Source organism: Acipenser ruthenus, chromosome 1 (genome assembly GCF_902713425.1).
Source record: "Acipenser ruthenus chromosome 1, fAciRut3.2 maternal haplotype, whole genome shotgun sequence".
In the NCBI taxonomy this organism is placed as follows: domain Eukaryota; kingdom Metazoa; phylum Chordata; class Actinopteri; order Acipenseriformes; family Acipenseridae; genus Acipenser; species Acipenser ruthenus.
Genome location: NC_081189.1, coordinates 31,028,027 through 31,048,199, shown reverse-complemented (window position 1 = coordinate 31,048,199; position 20,173 = coordinate 31,028,027). Strand labels below are relative to the sequence as shown.

The 20,173-nt window shown below is 38.5% G+C and overlaps 1 protein-coding gene across 1 annotated transcript in view; it reads left to right on the top strand.

The window, feature by feature from the left end:
- The window catches only part of LOC117408568 (MOB kinase activator 3B), a 46,874-nt gene that overhangs the window by 12,046 nt on the left and 14,655 nt on the right, over positions 1 to 20,173 (top strand). Inside the window, exon 2 of the mRNA XM_034923823.2 lies at positions 3,902 to 4,483. Coding sequence (XP_034779714.1) covers positions 4,066 to 4,483 — 418 coding nt within the window. The 5' untranslated portion in view covers positions 3,902 to 4,065. The remainder of the gene's footprint in view (positions 1 to 3,901; positions 4,484 to 20,173) is intronic.

Genomic DNA, 20,173 nt, shown 5'->3' with positions numbered 1-20,173 from the left:
TTAGGCACACTTGGAGTCCTGTGAAATTCGTTTTATTTTTTATAAGTTTCTGTTTTATTTTTTCACAACTTTTGTTTTGTTATAGATACACATTAATAAAAACAACTCTAATACATGTATATCAATAATAGTACACATCATGTTTTAACTACATACATATGTTTGATTATTATCCGCTTTTTTTTTTTACATTTTGACATACAGACCTCGCACAGAAAAATAATTGAGTTACCATAATTTCTCAACCTGTCCAATAAAACGATAGAATAAAATCATCTTTTTAGTGCAGAAGGTATTAAATAAATAGATTGAATGTGTAGGGAGAGCAAGGAAGCACACTTAGTCTACATTGACAGACAATATTTAAAGGTTGTGTACTAGAACTGAGATTTCCTTTCATCAACAGAAAAGGTAAAATGCATAAATGTATTTACGTGTTTTCCAGCAGATTAATTTGGAACACAGATTAAATGTAGTTTGAATGATAACATTTAAGGTCCATTACCAGATATTAGACACCTCCTATTAACCAATCAGGTTAAAGGAAATCTCCGATCCATTTTCTAATGCAGTATAATACAGTGTCAGCTAAACCTCTTGAATAAGGTTACAGCGCACCAGACCATTTCATAATAAAATATAGACCTGATCAATTTTTAACTCTATTTTATCTTTGTATTCTGTTATTATTCCTTCTCTTTTTTTTTACCCCCGGTAGACTACAATAAAAAGGACTTCCCAAATCTACAGGGTAAACTACCACTTTAAACATCTCAATAGATACAGTATACAAAACAGATATATGCAATGTATAGGCCAGCTAAATAAACACTTTTTAAGGTTATTGTCTTTTGAAGGGTGTCTGCTTTCATGATTGCCAAATCATTTTTTACAAACCAAAAATATGGTTCTGCGGACTGATGACTGCTTATCTTTTTTCACTTGGTGTGATGATATCATCATCACATGATACCACCCAATGCAATATAAAACAATTATACAAAAAAATAGGATGTGGGATTCACTTGCCTAAGAAATGTAACCCATTATTATCCTCAGAGGCAAAGACAAAACAAATAAAATAATGCTTTAACAAATCATTGAGATTGTAATGTTTAATCATTGGTAGAGGTGCTTATATTTAAGCTATGTTGCTAATGTCTCATCAACCTTTTAAGCAACTTCATATTTTAATTGTTGTGAAAGCTCTAACAACTTTAACCTGTGACCCATGGTAGCAGGGATGCTTTTTTTCCACAAAAACTTTTTCTCTGTTGATGTAACTACAGTACAGTGCTAATTGGCAGGAAAAGGGAACAAGGAGTACTAACTGGATTACTGTGTTTTCAGACATGGATTTACTGTGCTCTCACATGGTGGTCAGATGACAGCTCTTTGGATAAATATCACTTTTGGGTTCCAAAAAAGTGTATTTTATGACATCAGAAATAATCGAAGATAACTCCTTGGGAAATCAGATACAAAAAAGCCCTTTGAGCAGGAAATGTGTTTCGTGGTACTGTAACTGTATTTTAACTGGTAAACACAAACCAACAAAATGAACAAACAAAAATATGACTGCTGTTCCAAAAATGTCTATCTAGGGTACTGGACAAAAGAACAAGGAGAGTATGCCAGAGATCAAAGTTCAACCATTGTTGAAGACAGTGAAGGAATTTAACATTTGCATGCAACTCTGCAGTGAAGTCTAGAAAAGGCCATACTTTCTGAGACTGTTCCTCATTAACTTTGACTGAATCAAAAAGATGCCATGCAGAGGAATCCAATCCAATCAATCTGAAATCAGTAACGCACATTCCACTGTAGTGTGCAGAAGATTGTTTCACTGCTTTTTGTAATATACTGTATCAGGTTTATTTTAGTCCCAAGATTATTGTACACTGGTATCAATTCAACTTGAGTTTTCCAGCTAATTCAAAATTAAAGTATTCATTCAATTTTATAAGAATATTGAAACATGAAAAACCCATGTTCGTCCCAGCACTACTGTTCACACTTCATAATGCATGTTGATCAACACATGTTATTTGGGTACTGTAGTGTGACTAGAGGATCAGAAGCCTCATATTCTTACATAACAGCTGCAAATGAGTACTATGGGAATGGAGACAGCTGTTTACGTTGGTTCTAAGATGTAGCTAATAAGCTAAGGGGAGATTTCCTCCAATGAAGCAATGTAGTTCAGTTCAGTGAATTGTTGTATTTATTTATAGTGAGTGAGCTGTGCACCGTCAGACCGGCTACTATTTTTTTAGCTGGATTTATTGACACAAGCCACAGCTGTCCACACCTGCTCCTCATAAAGTTGGAGGTTTTGTATGAGTACAGGGCTTTACAGAATCAAAGGGATTTACAGCAGGGGGTTGTGGAGGGATACCCAGCAGGTTGAATGGTAACACCTGGCCCTATTGTTTGTCTTTATGAGGGATGCAGTCATTTGGGAGCTTTCAGGAAGTAATGGGCTTAGTAATGGAAATCAGTCAGTGCAGTAACACGCACATAATACAGTAGTCCTGCTGGTTTTTGGAAAACTTTAGCTCATGTGCATGCATGACTGACAAAATTTTCAACACAATCATAACAAACCTAATTTTATGTTGTACTTTCAATTTTCCTTCTAATGCACCAGGGAGGTCAAATAGACTACCAATCTGTGGAGCAAGCATTATTGGATGCGAGCAGCGTTAGGGAGCCAATGGAGGGAGCGGAGCAGCGGTGTTGCGTGGGAGAAACGAGGAAGGGAAAAGACAGGGCGAGCAGTAGAGTTTTGGATAGAATCTTTTTTTATTGTGAATGACACAGTGGTCAGCACCAAGACTGTACTGTGAAGCAGCAAATACTTTTTTGTTTTGTTTTTATGCACTAAAAAAATCCATTCATGTCTACTGTAAGCACATTATATTATGTAAGGCTACGATTTTAAATGTTACTTTAGAGTACAAAACTTACAGTACATACTACAGACTGACATCATTTCTGGTCGGTGACGAGGGTCTCATAATAGCAACAAGTCGTTATTATGTAATCTACAATCTTAAGACGTGCTTCTTTTGGAAAGGAGTACAGCATTAACAGATTGTCAAACCTTTCACCTGTCATTCTAAAATACCTAAAACATCTCTCACTGTCACATACCTGCATCTCTCTAATGTTTGAAATTCTCCCTTTCGGGTTCTCTGTTGGTTGAGAGGACAGATGTACCAATGACGTCGCTTTTGATTTTTTTTAAACCTCTTGTATAAGAGGTACAAACTCAGCACATCTACTTAAATGTAAACGTATCAAATTTCACGAATACAGTCTGTATTTAAAGTATGAACAACAGCTGCGACCACTTTGCACAGTCAAAAGGGCGGCGACACGATGCGTGCTCAGCAAATAGTGAAGCTGCACAGCTTTTGCTGTCTGCACCTGACTTATCACATTCATCAGCGACAGAAGTATGAACCAGGCTTTAGAGTTTTCCACGATTCTGAAACCGCATGTTGTAAACAAAGCCTCTGTATGTTGGTAAACTTCTGTTCTCCGATGCATTTGTTCTTCTGTCTTTACAGAAAACAGCTGACTCACATTTCTTTTACATGCTTGCTCGCTCAGCTATGTCATTCGCTGACCTACATAGCGACACGTAAATGCTGTGTGCATACGCAACCAAACAATGTACAGATACACGCAGATTTGTATTTTCAGTGCATGACAGACTGCATTTGTTAAAGGAAATAAAGGAAGCTCCTAATCAAATGTGTTTTTACACCCATTTCCAATTTGGGAATGTAAATAAATCCTGTACTGTTCTCCAAATTCAGCCACAATATACATGTAAACTTCTACAGATCTGCCATGTACTGTTAATGTTAATGGATTAACTTGATTTTTACAGGAAAGAAGAGGATGTCTTGAAAAGTTGCCAGTAAAGACCTTCCCACCCACTGGTAAACCCCTTTCTGTATATTATTTTAAAGAGTCATTTTGTGAGGAAAAGGGGAAATTGGGAAAGCTCAGACAGAGGCCTATAAGCAGGCTCCTCCCCCCCACCCCTTCGTCATGTCGATTACCCTGAAGCAAGTCTTCAACAAGGACAAGACTTTCCGGCCCAAACGCAAGTTTGAGCCGGGCACGCAGCGTTTTGAGCTGCACAAGAAGGCCCAGGCCTCACTGAACTCGGGGGTGGACATCAAGGCCGCTGTTCAGCTGCCCCATGGGGAGGACCTCAACGACTGGGTGGCTGTGCACGTGGTGGACTTCTTTAACCGCATCAACCTGATCTATGGGACCATCTGCGAGTTCTGCACAGAGAAGAGTTGCCCTGTCATGTCAGGGGGGCCCAGGTACGAGTACCGGTGGCAGGACGACCTGAAGTACAAAAAGCCCACTGCTCTGCCGGCCCCACAGTACATGAATCTCCTCATGGACTGGATTGAGGTGCAGATCAACAATGAGGAGATCTTCCCCACTAGCATAGGTAAGTAGAAGAGATGATAGCCATGCCCTGTACGTAAAGGCTTAGTGTTAAAAGACTATAAGCTACAGCATTGTAATACACTCAATTACTCAAGCTAACATGTTACACATTGTTAAATAAATACTGTAGATCAGGAGGTGCCCACTGGTCAGTGATGGAGCCACCGTACACCAATCTTCATCTGCCATTCCCTGTAAACACACACAGCTGGCAGCACATCACACACAGAGCGTCTGGCTTCCTCCTGCAGACTCACCGGCTTCTCCTGCAGAGTAGATGGTGACAGGACGTTGTCTTTGTTACACTCAATCATTCAGTCTCATTGGAATTCAAAATTATGTTATCCCAAAATCGTGTTAACAGTGTAGTTTTTATAAACAAATTGCACAATTGGCTCCACAACGATAACAGCGCGTTGCCTAGGCAATGAATCGGTTGAAGTCAGACTGAGAGTAGATAACTGTTATACCTGTTATCTTCTCATACACTCTGTGCACAATGTAGTTTTTGCTTGAATATGTTTAAATGTATGGGGGTTTGAAACGGGAGCCACAGGTAGCCTGGAAGGGATTCAGGTGAAGCAGATTCATCATCTGTAGAAACAAAGAACGCTTTCATCACAGGAGAGAGAGGACAGGTGCTACCAGTGTAATCTACAATCAGCACCCTTTTGATGTCTCAGATGCACCTGGCCAGTTGTTCTCACCTCTGAACACAGTCCTGGTATTTTACCTTTGGGGGCCTTAAATAATGTGCCGTATTTAACATTGTTCGCTTTTTTGCTTTCAATTTTTGCATGAAAAGAATGTGTTGAAATACTCCTTCTGTTTCCCAAAACTAGACACTTTTTCTTGCCAAATACTGTTGACCCTTTGTGTCCATTGATGCTGTTTGCATTATTTGCATTGATTACAATGCTGGAACTTCTTTAAAAAAAAAATTATTGTCAAGACATGAATACAAACTAAAGTAACATACCTGGTACCATTTATACTCGCCCCTTTCAAGAACTGAATTTGCATCAGAACACCTTATCCATGATTCTTTAGGTTCTTTAGTATCATAGTAAATTGTTATGTTTTCATAGGTACTGTAGAGGGCTACAGGTGGTTAGTACATGTTCTCTTTCACAATGGGACTGAAGAGCATTGTACACAACATGACAACCTTGGGTTAGTTCCGATAATCAAGGTATTTATGTATATACATTTCTCAAAAACGAACATATTAGAATACAGTTTGATTTAAATGTATTATTCCAGTACTAAATCCAAAATGTCAGGCAATAACTAACAATGAACGTAAAACTTAAAACTAACTAGGGTTGATGGAAAGAAGCTTTATTGAAAAGAAACTCACACAATACCTCAGATGTTAGATCCATTACCCTTCACAATACATCAGTTCTGGAGAGGTCTGGCCCTCTCCTGTGAGTGAGTACAACTTGCAGGTATCACTGTTACCTACAGCCATGTATAATTAAAGAGTATTTGATCTCAAAGGTCCCTAGAGGAAACCTGATAGAGCTGGGCTTTGTTGCCTTTGTGTCTGAAATAACACTCTGACTCAATGTATATTTGAAGCCTTTTCAACCATTTTTATAGGTTTCACTGCACTGTTAACTTGGCATAAATGATTTACCTGGGGTCAGAAGTCTTATATTGTATTTGATGTCAAGGTTCACTTCTCCCCTCGTTTTATCATATGGAGAAGTATTGTATGCAGTTCGGCAAAATAATGCTATGGCATAGTAACAGATGATGTTCAGGTCAAGTGCCTGAAAAAAAAGACAAACTTTTAAAAATAGTGTTTTGTTTTCTTGGAGCCTCTGTCTGTGCCTGCCAAATTACATTTCCTGATTTCCCTGGTAACAAAAACAACAGAGACACCATTCATTTATAACTGTGTATCATACTAAACCTGTTTAACTCTGGAGGACACTAAATATTGTTTATCTAATGCAGCTTTTCATATCATTTGACGTCATTCAAACCCCCTTCATGTGACCTGCAGCAACAGCCTAAGAATTTGCATATCCTGAATTAACATACAAAAAACAAGCAAATAACTGAAAGCACAATAATAGAGGTACACTTAATAATGTTACTAGGAGGAAAGGAATCATTGCCATTCCTTAACATCTGTGTAAATCAGTAACCCATGAACTCCTGTTCTGTGAGTCTGATCTTCCTTCCCAAAAGCTAATCAATGATGTCCCTTGGCCAGGTGCGTTACATTTTGTGAGGTAAAGTAACATCATTTAGCTGTATTCTGTGTAGTTACATGACCACAACTATTCCAAAAAACAGAAAAGTGCAGTTTTAAGATTTAATTTTCTGATAAATAAATGCCAAATATCAAATTAGCAAACCAGGGAAAAAACGTGTAATGTAGGTCCTGGAGCTTGCTGACCTCAATTAAACTTTATTGTTTTACAACACCTTTAAAGATTTAAACAATACCTGTATTCTTTAAATCTTTTCTTCAATTTAGATTGGTTCCCACAATTCTACACGAATGGTAATTGAAATCCATAATAGAGTGCGTGCACAGGTTGTTACCTCTTGTACAGTAAAAATACATTACTAAAATAAAAATAACAAAAACTACCTAATTTGTTTTAAAAATGCAACAACCTACTCAAATGATTTAGAACATCTCACAAATCAATCTTTAGCCTAACATGAAATATTATTTAAACAGCTTAAAATATCATTGAAATGTAAGCCTTTTTCCAGTTATTGATTAGTTTTGATCCAGCAACCCATAATGAACACTTTTAAAAACTACAGGAACAACTTTGAAATGTTACAGTATTTCTGCTAGCCTTATAAATGATGTACAGGCATTTGCCCAGAAACACATTACAGACTGAGCCTCACTTTCTGCAGAAGGGTAATCTCTTCTTAGTCAGAACGAGATTGAAAGTAATCACTGGGCAGTCTTTACTGAGGTTTACCAGATTACTGCACATAGAAGCGCATGTGCACGTATTTCAGAATGTACATTAACAGCATGAACTTACTGTATATATAAGCTGCATAACTGTCATGGCTATCACCTGTTTTCACCTGCCAAGGTACTGAAGCCTGGAGGTGATGCCCAGCCTGGCTAGTCTTCATCTGGCTTCATTGGGAGTCTACATGTTTAGTTCATTAAGGGACCTGTAATCTTATCTGTACTCAATTAGACACAGCACTCACACAAACTGGGATGGTTTAAAGAAAATGTAAGGGAATTGCAGTTCCTGTTTCAGGAAAGGCTGGTGCTGTTTCCTAATGCACCAACTGTGCCATTTTTGGACTGTGTTTTTGGGATGGAACTTCCTGTTGTCAGGTTGGGTCTTCCTGCGGGAAGGAGAGAAGAGCAACACCTGGGTGACACTGGGCCTCTTTCAGAGCTTGTTTTTAAATATTATTTTAGATCAAAAACAAGCTAAAAATAATTAAAAAACAAAACGAACAGCACTGTATTTAAAAAAAAAAAAACAGCAACAATGAATATGAAATGTTTATGTTGAATGTGCCCTTCTCACAGTTTTATGGCACAAAACACCATTGCTGTTTGGTGACAGAATATACATGGTAAATGATTATCTATTAACAGTCAGTTGGTAGGTTTGTGGGATGTTTTAAAAATCTGTAACTGTTTCCTTCCCCCTCCGTTATGAAGCAGTTTTAGATCATTCCAACAAGGCGTTAAACCTGACAAGCTTTCAGAGAAACAAACAACCACAAATCCAAACAATAAATCATATAAAAACAGTATGTACTTATGTTAGGTATACAGCTTGTGCTCATAATGATTTAAAAAATAGAATTTTTTTAATGAAAATTGTGGCTAGACTTCATGGTAGAGACTGTTTAATTGTGCACAGTACTAAAACTTGTAAAGTTATATTATTAGTATTATTAGTATTATTATTATTGTTGTTGTTGTTGAAATAATGCTATATTCACTGATGAATAAACATGTTATTTACTTGTCAGCTAAAAATTAAGGAGTTTTAGATGTAAACTCCAATTTCCTAAATGTCTTTTGTCACCAATTATTACCATCCTAAATAATGCCAATGTACATGCCTGCCTTCGCTTGTTTTAATTGAACATTCCCTGTGGCATTCCATATACTGTGCATGATTGGATTTTTTCCCCCAGATTTAACTCTGTGGAATGTGTGCACCTGTATTCCATAGGGAAGTATGGAGCGCTACACTGATGAAGAGTTCAAAGAAATCCTTGGAAGTCTGTGCAGATCCAATGAGGTTTCCTTTACCAGTACTCTTGGGACAAGACATACAGATGCAGACAGTTTTATGTAGCTAAAAAGGAAACCTTTGCAATCACTTGTGTATACACAGAAATACCAAATCATTTGTAGAGTAGCAATTGCTTTTAGAAACATACCATAATAACCCCTTGTGCCAAGTCTTTGAAGTTTTAAAAAGGTCTGAATATGACTTGGTTTGTCTCAAGTCTATAATTGTCACAAAATCCACAATGGAATAGCTTCATAGATAGTTTTTATATATATATATCTATAACATGTATTTAGATGGATTTTGGATACTGGTGGCGAGCATGCATCCCATATATTTCCATAACATTTAGTGGTGGTTTACCTCTGTAGAAAACACATTTCCACATACTGTATGTCAGCAGTGGTCTTTTTGCTGTTTCTGTGAAGTTACATTCAAATCTATATTCCTAATGCTGTTACTGTGGAAACACCTAGTTTGCAAATACTGTACAGTAGACTCACTCCTTGTCCCAAAAAAGATCCTCTTACTATTAAGACCACTCTCTGTCAATTAATTTCACTTTGGAGAACAATATCTCTGAATTTCTTCCTTTATTAAGACCAAATCTGGTGGCATAGAATAGACAGACCATTTTTGTTGTTAAACAATTAATTACATATTTACAATAGCATCATAACATATTTTACAAACATGTCCACAGCACCGTCAACTGCTCAATTCAAGGACGTATTGCTACAAATGCCATTTTATTGCATTTTTAAACCACGCATCATTTTATGATTTTTTCTAGCATTGTGAATGGTTCTGTTGCTCGAACATTGAGATTTATCATTGTCTCTATTGGTCTTTCAAAATGGCTTGATTTCTCAAGAACCAGGACCCAAAGACACATGAATAAATATAATATAGCTCTCTGCACTTTCAGCATAGTTATAAGGAGGAGCCAGTGTACATTTAAATGTGTTTTTTCTTTCATGGGTCATTCCATGGTATTGGGGTGCGAAAAGTGAGACAGGACCAAAAAAGAAATGTATATATAATACATAGGTAGCAGAACTGATGTTGGCTGGGGATTTTCCAAATAACCCAATTTCATGCTGAGTGACCTCAGCCGTAAGGACTTTCAGCGCCTCCTCAGAAAACTTGTATTTTCTTTTCTGTGCGCCAAGAGGACTTTGCTGCCCTTCCTCAGAAATATTTTTTTGTTTGGTTTGATTTTCGTGCTTCACAAATCTCATACAGTGCCTACTGCTCTCTCTACTCCTGACTTACCTCACGTCTGGGCTGTAAATGCGGCCGCTAAATACCCCTATGCACAGACAACGCTCATTGTGACCCTCATTACCATGACTGTGGCTCATTATTTGTGCGTGTTGAGTAATTTGCATTGCTCTTAAGCTTACATAGGCCGCAATGCAAAATAATTGCCTGGCCGCTAGGCAATTTAGATTTTGCAGCCGCAATTGTTTGCACTCCGCCTATCCTTACATCAGTTACCCTTACCCTATAGTGTCTGATACCTTCCAGCTTCTTAGTGCCATGTGAAAGACTAAGTCCTCGTTTTATGATGTCACACATCCTACTGTATAAGTAAGTAATACATGTGGCTTTTTGAATCTTCCAACTCTGTGTTCAATAAATGCACAGGATCTAAATGCTGTTACATATATAATTATGTATATTTCAAACAGCTTTCTCTTAAATTTGAACAGCTGCTTTCCTTTCTCTTTCAGTCCACCCTGTGATCCCCCCCCCCCCCCCCCCCCCCCCACCGGTCAGATAATTTTGGGTATTATTAAATGGCCAGCATTGTTCCTGGATAAACAAATTATGAAGACAATAGTTTAAAATAAACTGCGATAGGAAAGTAGTGTTTTTGGAGAATAGAGTACTATAGTACTTTTGTATATGAATGTGACAAGTGAATAAAAGGAATCCTTTGTATTTTGGTAGAACAAATAGCTGGCCAAATATTGTAAAAAAAGAGGTATTAGGAGGCCTGTGTAGGGTCAGATACTCCATAGGGAGCCTATGAACTATCTGGTAAGAGCCCTTGAACCAGCTGGTTCATCAAAGTGTATTCCCTACCATTGACCATAAAACCAGATGTCTGAAAAACCACATTATGTTTTTTTCATGCCCCAGGTAACTATTAACTGAACTGAAATAGGCAGATGATTCAACTTTCATTAACTGTGCGTCATTGTCTGAAGGCCATGAGGTTTGCCCCAATTTCCATCTTATCAGTGTGTACTCAATAGGATGGGTAACCATGGACAGTAGGAGACTGTTTCCTTGGCTTTTAATTATCTCTCAGTATACTCTTAAGCCATTGCCAGATTCTTGCTACTTTAGCGCAAGCATTATGCCCTACTTATACAACACATTTCTCATTAACCAAAATTAAAAAAGGATAGAGACTGCCTTTCATTCTTGGCTCCTCACTAGTCAGATGGGTAGCTTGGGGCTCTCAGCAACAGCTTGTGTGCTTTTGAATTCTCAACTGTTTGAACAATTTACCTTGCCATGTAACTCTGTGTAAAATGGTGTCTTTCTTTTGTGCGAATATGTGGAATCGTTTTATAAATGTGTAGGGCTACAGACAAGCCAGAGCAGGTATAATTGGCTCAAAAGGAAAAATAAACAGTGGCAATCTGTGGTTTAATTTACTGTGCTGCTTTGTCAGTCGTTTGAATCACAGCCTTACAGAGTACAGTACTTCTTCCGGTCCTCTGCTTGGGCATGCTTTTTTTCTTTATTTCTGGAGGTTCACATTGTTTTCAAGCAGCATTCAAGTTAATCTCCTAAATGTTTTATTTGAGTCAAATCTGTTGATAACTGGCTAACCAAGTCTAGACACCTTTTTTTGTCCAGAGCAACCACTCACTGCAGCATAAGTGCAGTTCAGGGACATTAATTATAACTGAGGATAATTTAATCAAATCTGTGGTATAACAGTTTTGTGTAGGTGATTACTACAGCTCTAAACCCTTACCCTTTTTTTTCTTTTATAAGGGGGGGGGGGGGGGTGTTATGTAGGAAGCAGTTCCACTCAATGTAAGTGTTCCTTCCTAAGAATCCACACTTTATTTGTTGCACATACACTATGTGCTTGTACTTGTTGGACAAGGAGATATCAACCCAGTTTTATTTTTGAGAATTAGTTACAGTAGCTGCAAGTGTAGGAATAGAGATGGTTAATTGAAGGGTGATTAATTGTGACATGTCTGGGGGCTCTCCCTCCTCCAAAACTAGTTTCCAAATTCCAATTAGCACACAGGCTACTAATATATCATTTAAATAACATTCTAAACTGGAGCTTATGTTGTTCACAGAAAATTGTTTGCAAATATGGACTTCAGATGTTTTTGCTTTTCTACAACTTCCTGACAGTTGACATGAGTTTTGTTTTCTTACACATTTCTCTAAATATTTAGTAGTTTGGTGTAATCCTGAGGAATTGCTAGAGGTCTGACGCAGTGTGAACATAATTTCTAGAAATGCGGCCTGCAAAAGCTGAGAGGCTGTAAAGGATTTGGGAACATCTGGGGTGTCGATACAGCAGGCGGCCGTGGGGGGTGGGGGCTGGAGAGCCCAGCTGGGTTATGGCTCACGATTTGCCAGGGCTTTGATCCCAGGCTCTGACTTTCCTGGTAGGAAGGAAGTCAGAGTGCTGCCTGCTACAATAAACTCTCCCCCAACTGCATTCCTTCCAGCCCCTCTGGATGACAGCTTTCCTTGCCTTGATGCATGGAGTGCTGCAGTGCTCTAATGAGGCCTGCCACAACTCTTTCTTCAGTGAAAAACGTAAAGCACGTCTTCCATTTGAAGACTGTAAGGGATCCTCACTTTCTTTACCTTGTTTATAGTGAATTGTATGATGGCTGAATGGTATTATATGGGTTAATAAGGATGGCACACCTGTAAGGACAAAGTCAGGTAAATGTTGTCGTGATAGAGCTCCTATGAAAATGTTGTTAATGAATTATACCCCCATGTTCCTTTCAAATTTGAAATACTCAATTCGAATGTCACTGCACAGCAGTTTTGATGATCAATGGGTGTCAACCCTGGAGACAGGGGTCCAGCATGTGAAGTATTTGACTGGTCTTGTCAGGTGCCAGACAGGTAGAGATCGCTGAAGCACATTGAAGCGAATTATCCACAGATGTTTTTTCCTCCCTTATTCCGGTCGATCACAAAGGTCAATGCAGTGCTCTCTGTGATTCTCTAATCAAGTTGGCGCAAACACGATTCAAGCCATACTCACGTAATTTACCTTGCACTTTCAAGCAGCAGTGCTTTCTCTAGTTGAGCCTCTGGAGGCCCCTCTGAAATTGTATTTATAATAACTTTCAGAATGGTAATGACTAAAACAAAATGTGTTTGCAAGCTTTGCATACACCTTTGTAAGCCTAGGCTCGAATCTGGCTTAAGTCACAACAAGTCAGGGGAGGGTTGCAAATGACAGCCCTCTTCACATCACACAACAAAAACCTAGACTGTGAAGAAATCCAAAGGCTTTTGATTATAAAGCACTAAAGGCCTTCCAAATATATGTAGTAATATACATTTTTGCATTGTTATCATTCAAAACCAAGGTATTAGCTGTTAATTCAATTTAGGCTTGAAATGTTGCTAAATTGCAGTGTTTTGGGCAACACAGAAGTTTAAGGTCAGGGCGGCAAATGAAGACTTTTAGAAAGCAGGCTTGTGTTCTTGAGAATATCACCTTCTGATAGTTTCAAAACAACTCATGAAATAAATGCACAGGTGCAAGAGGAGACATTTTTAATAAGGAGTATCTTATAAATTGTAGGTTTCTAACTATCGGTATCTAAGTTACACCATCCTAAACATTTTAGACAGTCTCTGTGTTTTTTTCTATTTTAGGGGTAATAGTATATTTTTTAGCAGCAGCTTTTCCATGTGAACCACATTCCTATAACCTCGTTCGGATAGTCCTGTTATGGACTGAAACAACATGTGCCTCCTGCACCTGTGAAATTATTTCAGGAGGCCTTTTGAAGTCATTGTAAATCTATATAACCCCTCACTTTTAAAGAGGGGTTTAATTACTACGTTTCCCATGAGGCTGTAATCTCTGTCGTACTGCAGGCCTAGAAATGTAAAGAAGTTGTTCTGCAGTATTCCTGGTATGACTACAGCTCTCTGTGTGAAAACCTGTTGTTTGAGCTTATTTTTCACTGGCCGATTAACAGTTCTTCTTTTGCATTAGTGGTTGCTTAGGCATTCTTTTTAAAGTTCAACAACAATTTCCTGCCAGACTTTCAACAAATACCTGATACAAAGGGGAACAAATCCTTTACATTTAGGAATTACTACATTTTGAACAATAAATCTCTCAGTAAGAAGAGCGCAGAGAATTGTTTACAAGTACACCACTTGATTTTGCAATTTTAGATTGAATTCCACTCCATAGTTTTGAATAGTGCAAAAATCAAGGTTGCTACATACAGTATACTGTGTTTGGAATGTTTGAAGTGTTTCACAATTGTTAACTTTTGGATTTCTTTACAAACTAGGCAGTTAATAACGTTTTGATGGAGGGCTCAGACACATCTTAGATTAGTACTGTATATAAGTATGTACATACATACATTTATGATATTAAAACGTTTCCCTTTGCAAACAAGTGTCTTACAAATATCTAGCATAGCAGTCAACTATTTGGTGGATGATTCTTTACAGGTGAAATATTTTTTTTACAGGGGATTGTGCTTTTGGTTATGATTTTATGAAGACTGAGAGTGCCACCTCCATGTAAAAACAACCCTTTCCACTGCTATAAAAAATACATAAATAGTTAATGGACCTTAGAGTAGGTCCACTCATTAATCTCTGACAGCATATATCCTTTCCTGTCTTTAATGCCCCAAAACTACAAGAAAAGACATTTCATGATTTCCCAAGGTCATAAGCAGCCACGTGTGTAAGATTGCCTACTATAATTCCTGCTGATGTCAAAGACTTCACTACATCAGACAAAATCCATTAAACTTCATAGGCACCCATGTGATCATTTAATGATATGTTGTTGTTTTTGGCACTGTGGACAGGCAGCGTTGTGGTGCAGCCTTTAACGGCTGTAAAAATAGCAGGCAGGGGCAAAAGGAGGCAGTTTAAGCACTCTTGTGCGTATTTATTTACACACAAAAATAAAGGTTAATATGGTGCACCTATCTACATGATAGCCCAGGCAGAGCAAGGTTATAAACAAGTGACTGCCTGTAAACAGGCACAGCTGTAGATGCTGGGCTGGCAGGTAATCATCTGTGGTTGTTCTCGTGGTAGTTGCCCACTTTCAGTCCAGGAAATAAAAAGGTGAACTGTAGTCCTTTGGCTTGGCTCGGCTTCTTTCCCTGGGTTCATCCTCCCACACGTGGAGAGACTGCTTCTTATGTACAACTGTGGCTGGGCTTAATTGCTTGTTAATTAATCATTTAAGTCCCAGCCACAGTCTGCACGTGTATTTGGCAGGGATAGTATTAACCCTATACCTGCCAAACTGGAAGAACAACAATATAATGGCTTGCACCCTGTCCCAGGCACATTATTGAAATGATGTGTGCATGTGCTTACAGTGTATAAGTTATGGTGATCTACCTTTACATTTCACTGATAGCTCTATTTTTTAAAATTTACAGCCGTGTCAGGGGATCAATGTTACTGACATGCTTGTTTTTTTGTGTTGTTTATGGAAAGATAGTCTGCATGATCTCCTTTTTGGGTAGTTATAAACATATTGGAATTTAAAAATGTGTCCACAAACTATTTATAGTTCCTTGAGGTCAACCAAGCCATTTTACAAGGAAACAGGGTTACATTTCAGTGCATGACAAATTACTGACAAGATCCATGCATGCAGTGTTGTCATGTTGGGTTCATGTTTTCTTAAGGGACATCCTTTAACCATCTGCCTTCAGAAGGGATATTTTAGATGCAAGTATATATTTAGTGCCTAAGTTACACCCACATTTTTTTCCCTCTAAGCGGATTCTAAATCAAATTACTGAAAATGACTGAAAAAACATGGTAGGCACTCTTCAAATAGCTTATGTAGTCATGCCAAATTTATTAATCATACCCAATACTTTTTGGAGGATTGTTCATATTTATTTTGGTGCTAATGTAAAATTCTCACTGTGTTCCCATACCCTTGTGTCTGATATGATGCTAGATGACTATCTGTCAACAGACCTACACAAGATTTGAAGACCTTCCTGATCCATAGCAATAGTTCCCAGCCAGTTACACAGGGTGTATACTAAATCATAGGACAATAAGCAAGTGCTAAACCACATGTTTCCGGATTAGATTTGTGTTAGAACATTATTTCACAGGAGAGGGTCAACATTATATTGTAGAATCCCTATACGTTTAATGATATAACCTGTTTACTTATTGTGCTGCCTCACAATTTATAAATATGGTTGAAAAATCTATGGGCTTTCTTGGGTGTTTGTGGCAGGGTTGAGGCCTGCCCTGTAAATACATGTGTTTTGGTGGTGGGCTAAAGAAATGTGTTTTTTTATGTATTCAAATTTGGCAGGGATGGGGTTAAAACTGATCTCATCCAACTCAATGTGAGCGTGTGGCAGGGGGGGGGATAGAATAATTAATGATTAATCAACCGCTCAGCCGCATGCTATATAAAGCCCAGCTTCTCCTCGTTAGGGGAGAGGAGTATGGAGAGAAGCCATGAGAACTGAGTTTGTGCTATTTTATTTTTGTCTGTGTATAGTTTAATTAAGTCTTTGCCTCGCCTGGACAGTTTTCTTTTAAACTGTTTATTTTGGCCACTGTGCCTTTTTCTTTGTGTTTTGTTTATTAAAAGTGTGCAATAGCGCTAAAACCTAAGCAGTTCTCTGAGTCTCTCTCCCTGCCGGTAACACCTGCGCCGTGGTGCTGACCTGTTCACATATGGTGTTTAGAAGTGGGATAGCACCCCTGGCAGCTAAAAAAAAATAATAAAAAATGGACCTTAAAGAAACTGTGTACGAGCAGCTGGAGGCAGAACGGGCTTCGTCGTGTGAAGAATGTGGGGACTATGGGCACAGCTTCGAGGAGAGTCCATGGATGGACCCCCTCTTCATGGAGATAGCGGAGGAATGCCTCCGCTGGAAGGCCTCGCAACCGCCAAAGACGGATCTGGACACCTTCCTCACTTGCCTCGAGGACCAAGGTTGGTGCCTCATCTGTGTGACCTGGGCACTAATACAAGGTGCTGCCCCTTTGAGGGTGAAGGGGATTTGCCACCTGCCCGACAGAGAAAAAAAGGAGCCAGTACCATCCCAAAGGCCAGAGAATTAAAAGCTGCCAGAGAAGGAGGAGTTGCCTGCCCAAAGGTCAGAGAAGGAGGAGCTGCCTGCCCAAGAGCCAGAGGGGCAGGAGCTGATATCCTGCGTGCCATTAGGGGTGGAACTGCAGTCCTGCGTGCCGAAGAGGGAGGAGCCTCTGCCGTCTCTGGAGCCTCAGAGTGAGGAGCCTCAGAGTGAGGAGCCACAGAGGGAGAAGCCCTGTGGCAGGGCTGAAGTGGGGTACATTTTTTTTATAATTTTTTTTTTTATGTTTGGCAGGGATGAGGTCAAACCCATCCCTGCCAACTCAGTTGTGAGCGTGTGGCTGGGTTTTGTTGAATGAATGATTAATGACCAATAAACCCCTCTGCCACATGTTACATAAAGCCCATCTTCTCCTCGTTAAGGTAGAGGAGTATGGAGAGAAGCCATGAGAAGTTTGTTTTTGTTTGTGCTATTTTATTTTTGGCTCTGTATAGTTTAATGAAGTCTCTGCCCAGCCTGGACAGTTTTGTTAGGTTTTGTTTAAACTGTTTATTTTGGCCACTGTGCCTCTTTTTTCTTTGTGTTTTGTTTATTAAAGGTGCGCAATAGTGCTAAAACCTAAGCAATTCTGTGTCTGAGTCTCTCTCCCTGCCGGTAACACCTGGGCCATGGCGCTGACCTGTTCACAGTGTTACAGGAAACAAGCCTGGGGTGAGCTGTCGGTCACATGTATGGGCTTGATCATAATCCCAGGTCCGAAGTGTGATCAAGATTATATTCACACAGTAAGACAGTATTCTCTATAGTAATACATCAGACAATTACCATTATTGAGAGAGGCAGTTTATTTTCTACAAATTGTAATATAAAGTTGTATTACAGTACCTAGAGAAACTGTAGCAGCATCATTCCCGGTAATAACAGTGTACTATAACTCAGGTGAGTCTTGCTGACAAGAAGAGGTAAAAGCTATAAGAAACTAAAATATTCTGCTAATGCTTTCATCAGTGTTAATACCATGACAAACTTGTATGTGTGAATAAAATTAATTGTAATGATATAAAATGAAAAAAAAATAGTACCTATCTGGAATTCAGTTGTTTCTTTTTAGTATTATACTATATAACAATTCTGAATGACTGGCATTTGAATAGTCTTTCATCAAATTAACTTTACAGGATTGGTGGAACAATATAAAATGCTGTAATACAAGGAGCTCTAGTTTCAGCCTGTCTTGCTATCTGTGGATTTGTAGGTCCAAATAGGCTTATTCATGACACCAATGTTGTTTTCCTAGGCTTCCACAGTGAACATCCTCAAACACAGCATAATTCAACTGTGAAAACTGTGATACTGTAGGAGACAACTGGAGTAGTTTTCAAATAACTTACCAAAACCACATTATCTAGCACTAAATGCTGTGTAACTGTGGATGTAAACGAGAAGGCAGTAAATACATCAAATCTGTAAATCCTTGTCCAAATGACCCTGGCTGTTTTGTACAATGGTGAAGATCTGGGCTGAAGAGTGCGAGGTACAGAGGCCGCTGCCCAGTCTGTCTGTGTATTGTGTTATTCCCATCGATCCTACTCTGACACCACAGGGCACAGATGGATCTTTATGCAGATGTAGGGAGTGACAGGGAGAGGGAATCCAGTGCACAAGACTGGAAGCAAACTTGGTACCTTGCTCTCTTCAGCCCAAATCTGTACCACTGTACACTGTTTGTATGAGCAGTTGTGGACTCGATGCCTCTTGCACAGTACTGTTGAGTTGCTCCCCCAATTAAAACCAGGAATCAGACTACGTCATCTGCTATTGCTGGTACTGTACTGTATGTGGTTATAGGAGATAAGAGTTTGTAGCGGAGGTTTGTCTCCTCTGATGAAAAGAAATCTCTGGACCCTTCCAATTAAAACCCGTGCTCAGATCATGTGACCTGCTACTGCTAGTATTGTGGTTAACAGCAGATAGGAGTTTATATACAATGGAGCCTTGCCTCTTCTGAGGAGCCAAAACTACGGTTACTATAGGAATGTTGAATCTAGGGTTAAGGTTAAAATGCAATTTTTTCTTGCATTTTAGACAATATTTTTGTGTTATTGAACATTATTATATTATAATGCTGCAAAACTATATATATATATATATATATATATATATATATATATATATATGCAAATCATATTTTTTCATATTTATGTAAAAAAAACATACTGTAATTAAAATAGAACATTACATTTAAGATCAAATACAAAAACAAGGCAGATTTTTAGAAGATATTTTGTAGTGGAATTAACACCTATGCATTTTTTTAGTGTAAGGGTACACAAAAAAAATACTTATTTTATTTACAATTAAAATGTTACAAAGTGGATAAATCCTATTATAGCTATTTTGATAATTGTGTTAACAATGCAATATGGTGGCTGGATATTTTATTTGTGACAAGGATCTCAAATGTAGCTTTGTGTCCTTAACAGACACATGGTTTGGTTTATCATATCAAAAAACAGTACAATGTCCCCCTTACAGCAATATAATGCTGGGTTATAGTGCAGCAAGGGGAGATCTTAGTTCCTTGAAAGTTTCCCATCCAAGAATTGACCATGGCCAAACCTGGCCAAAATCTTAAATAAAAAAATTAGAAAACTATATGCTGTGAGGAATACATCAGTGGACTGCTTGGTACAGTTCAAGATTTACAGTAACCAAACATTTGCCTACTTGATTTTAATATAATTTGCTATTGTGTGTTTTAAAGTTATGGATGTGTTAAAAAGATGTACATAAGTATTTTAAGAGGTAATAACAAATATAAAATAAGTCTTTCCCTGATGGAAATAGGCTAATTCATAGTAGTAGGCAAGGGTATGGTTAAAAAGGAGCCTTCTGTACCTGTCAGATGTTGGTTAACTGTAACACAAGCCTACAGCTGTTTATGCTAAACATTAGTGGTAGAAAGACTGGGCTGGACTGGGGTATTTTATGGGATTTGTTTTGGTTTTGGATTTTGTTCAAAGGTGTACTCTGGCTTGTACAAATGAATAGCTAAGGGGCAGCACTTGTGTTTGTCATGCTGTTGAAGCTGAGGTCAGCAGCTTTGATAGCAAGGCAGGCTTG